The following is a 3,314-nucleotide window of genomic DNA, read 5'->3' as shown; positions in this document are numbered from 1 at the left end:
TGTCAGAGCGCCTGGGAGTGGAGCTTCCTCTGGGTGTTGTGGGACTGGCTGCAGAGCTTGAGCCCAAGATCTGTTCTGGACTCCAGCCCAGACAGACCAGAAGGAACCCAAGTCACTGGGCTGGCAGAGTTCCTGTGTGCCTGGTCCCGACGGTCCCAGTTACTCCCACTGTTGGGACAGATGTTGGTTCCTGCTCACCTCGATCCTGGGTGTGTCAGAGCTCCTGGGAGTGGAGCTTCCTCTGGATGTTGTGGGACTGGCTGCGGAGCTTGTGCCCAAGGTCTGCTCTGGACCCCAGCCCTGACAGACCAGAAAGCTACAAGTGGTTTTTAAAGAACGTCATTGAAGTATACTCTACTTACCGTACACGTTACATGTTAAAAACATACAATTCAATGCCAGGTACAAATCTAAAATTTCTACATGGCCAGTATATTTCTACCTGCTTTTAGACTTTGGTATCATAAAGTCTCTCAGTCAAAAGAAGATGCCAGTACAGTGATTCAAGGATGGAGACAGTTTGGAAGTAACAGAATACGAGGAAGTTATTTTTCATTTACTAGATATGCCTTCTTAATTTTTTCTTTTATCATTAATTGTAGTGTTCAAGCTAGTGACAGAAACACGACAGTTTTGATACCAATAGTAAGGTCATCTGAAGACAGAAATGTGTGCACTAATAAAGATTGTATCATACCAGGAATTCGTGCGTCTCACCGTTTCCGACGTCCTGACCACTTATGTCACGATCCTCATTGGTGACTTCCTCAGAGCGTGCTTCGTGAGGTTCTGCAATTACTGCTGGTGCTGGGATTTAGAATATGGATATGTAAGTATGGTACTAACTTTTCCTGTATTAGATTTTTTTCCTCTGTGATTCATTGTTGATACGTGTTTTATAAGTGGCGGGATGCCTCCGAGTTACACGAGTGAGGTCACTTTGTGAGATGCCATCAGCACAGTTATAACTCAGAAGAACTCAGACTTGAGCATCATATTTTCCAGAACTGAATTAAAATTAGCTCAGGCTCTTTAAAGTAATGGACCAAGAACTGTCTGTTAAAACATTGAAGGAAAACTTGGCCCTATTGGCAGTTCCCTTCCCACGAAGCTAGTTTGTGCTGATACAAGATCTCTATAAACTGTATAATCTCTATCTCCCTGTGAATTTTGCTGTGGGACTAGGTAATTACCACGCGCCAGTTGCTATGTGGTACATGAGGGGCTGAAAGGATTCAGAGAATATGGCATTTGCTTTATGAGGCTCACAGGCTAATAAGAGCCTGACATAGACAACAGCAGGGGACTGTGGAGATTTCAAGAAAGACCCAGTTTGCTGACAGGGCTTTACTAAATGGAGCCCAGGGGCAGCCTAGCTTTCTGAAACAATAGCACAGGATTCTCTGAGCTCCTCTGGTATGGATTTTATCATCAGTCTTTCCTCTAAGCCCAAGTTAGAGTCTCCCTCAAACTTAAGGCAAGTGGCAGAGCACACATGGTTCTGTGGTCTAACCTACCAATAGGCTTTCATTGCTCATTTGTGCAAATAAAATTGATTTCAGTTAATCCTGCAACATAGAAATTGAAGAATTGATGGTTTCCCATGTTTAAATCCCCAGTGGCTTTGTGAGCACCACGAATGTGCCTCAGATACCGTTCTGGGACTCGCAGTACTTCAAAGTTTGTTTCTTTTCTTTCTGCCTCAGTCTAGTTCTAGACTCTGTTCTAAATTTCCAATGATGTGGACTTTTAAAGAAATTTTCAAGCACAAGATGGTCTTTTCATTTGCGCTTACTATTTCTCCTTCAAAGGGGTGCTGCTATCCTACAATTGGACATGGTCCACTCCTTCTTGCCATTGAGCATTCCTTTAGTATGTCATGCCACAGAGTTCTTCTCTAGCCACAGCCTAACATAGCCTATCAAATGCTATTGTAACTTACAGGGTTTTTTTTTTGTAGAAGATGTGGAATTACTTGATATTTCTTTTTAAACTGCAATTATCCATCTCCTCTTACAATGAGGGATTTATGAACCACCACCACCACCACCACCACCACATCAAAACAAAAAAATAGATAAACAAATGTCTCGTATTTGAACCAGGCTTGTCATATTGCAAGTGTTCTGTGTAGTTGAACCTGTATCTCCACATCTTGACACCATCAGTACAGCAGAGGCATCCATAAAACTCTGTTTCTTTGATCTGGTTGTGTGTTCTAAGCCAGCAGTGATTCTCTTGAAGGGGTATTCGCTATCTGACTTTGAGACAGTGCCTCTGATTAGATCATCTCTGTCATCCTCACTTAAGGATGCTGCTTCGGATAAGGCAAAAGCAGTTAGCTAATGTTCTCTGGTACATGGCCATGAGGTAATGCAGCAGATCCTGGATGCCCTGTACGGCTCTCCTATTGCTCTCTATGAGGTATTCTTCTGGCTTGGATTCATTTCTATTTTCCTTTCCTGATTCAGCTTTTCCGAGGCAGACATAAAAATTGCTATCTCTTTCTTAGATCATGGCTTCTCTTTTGTTTGCCTTTTATCCCTTGATGCTTTCTTCTTAAGTGGTAGAAAAGTTGACTGTGAATATGAAGTCAATATAACATGACCTGGATGCATAAAAGCTGTAATTAAATGACTAAAATTTATTATTTATGGTGTGCTGACAGAGCTCTTGGGTTGGTACAAAGCACAGGAAACAAGTTTCTGTTTTTAAGTCATAAAGAATTTTCTCTCATATTACCTTTGGAAGGTTCTTTGAAGGGAAAGCATAGAATCAAAACAAGTTATAAAATGTTAATGTTGGATGACATATCTTTTTTTGTGGATCATATCACCCTGCCAACTGGCTGACTAATTTCCTTGGAAGCCTGCTGGGGCTGGCTACTTTGAGCAAATCCATGTAAGATGTTGAAGGGCATAGAGATGAGGAAGTTGGAGCCCACAGAGAGGATGCAACTTCGACCTGAAATCTTGATTTTAATTTGCCTGCACACTGTTTATAGTTTTTTAAAATGATCTAATACTTTAAAAACTGGGAACTACTACATAATACATCTTCTTTGTTGACATGATAGAAAGCCTGGCCATATTATACTTGTATTTCCAAATGGGAAAAATAGGCTTAAGTGCAGAAATACCACCTTCTACTGTTTGGATATTCACTTTTCAATTTTACAAACTCCACTACTCTTATTGTACAAGCTCTGAGAAACAAGAAGAACATACAACGTAAATGGCAAGGACAGAGTAATTGTTCTGGGACTTTGAAGAGCGTGTGTGTGTGTGTGTGTGTGTGTGTGTGTGTGTGTGTGT

General features: G+C 41.3%; 1 protein-coding gene across 8 annotated transcripts in view; it reads left to right on the top strand.

The window, feature by feature from the left end:
- Positions 1–3,314, top strand: part of Tmc1 (transmembrane channel like 1) — a 184,533-nt gene that overhangs the window by 153,726 nt on the left and 27,493 nt on the right. For all 8 annotated transcript variants that reach the window (XM_031389906.1, XM_031389908.1, XM_031389909.1 and 5 more), the window contains one exon: positions 701–829. In XM_031389906.1, the coding sequence (XP_031245766.1) occupies positions 701–829 (129 nt within the window). The remainder of the gene's footprint in view (positions 1–700; positions 830–3,314) is intronic.

The sequence above is a fragment of the Mastomys coucha genome, unplaced genomic scaffold (assembly GCF_008632895.1).
Source record: "Mastomys coucha isolate ucsf_1 unplaced genomic scaffold, UCSF_Mcou_1 pScaffold21, whole genome shotgun sequence".
Lineage (NCBI taxonomy): Eukaryota > Metazoa > Chordata > Mammalia > Rodentia > Muridae > Mastomys > Mastomys coucha.
This window is presented reverse-complemented; position numbering and strand designations above follow the sequence as displayed.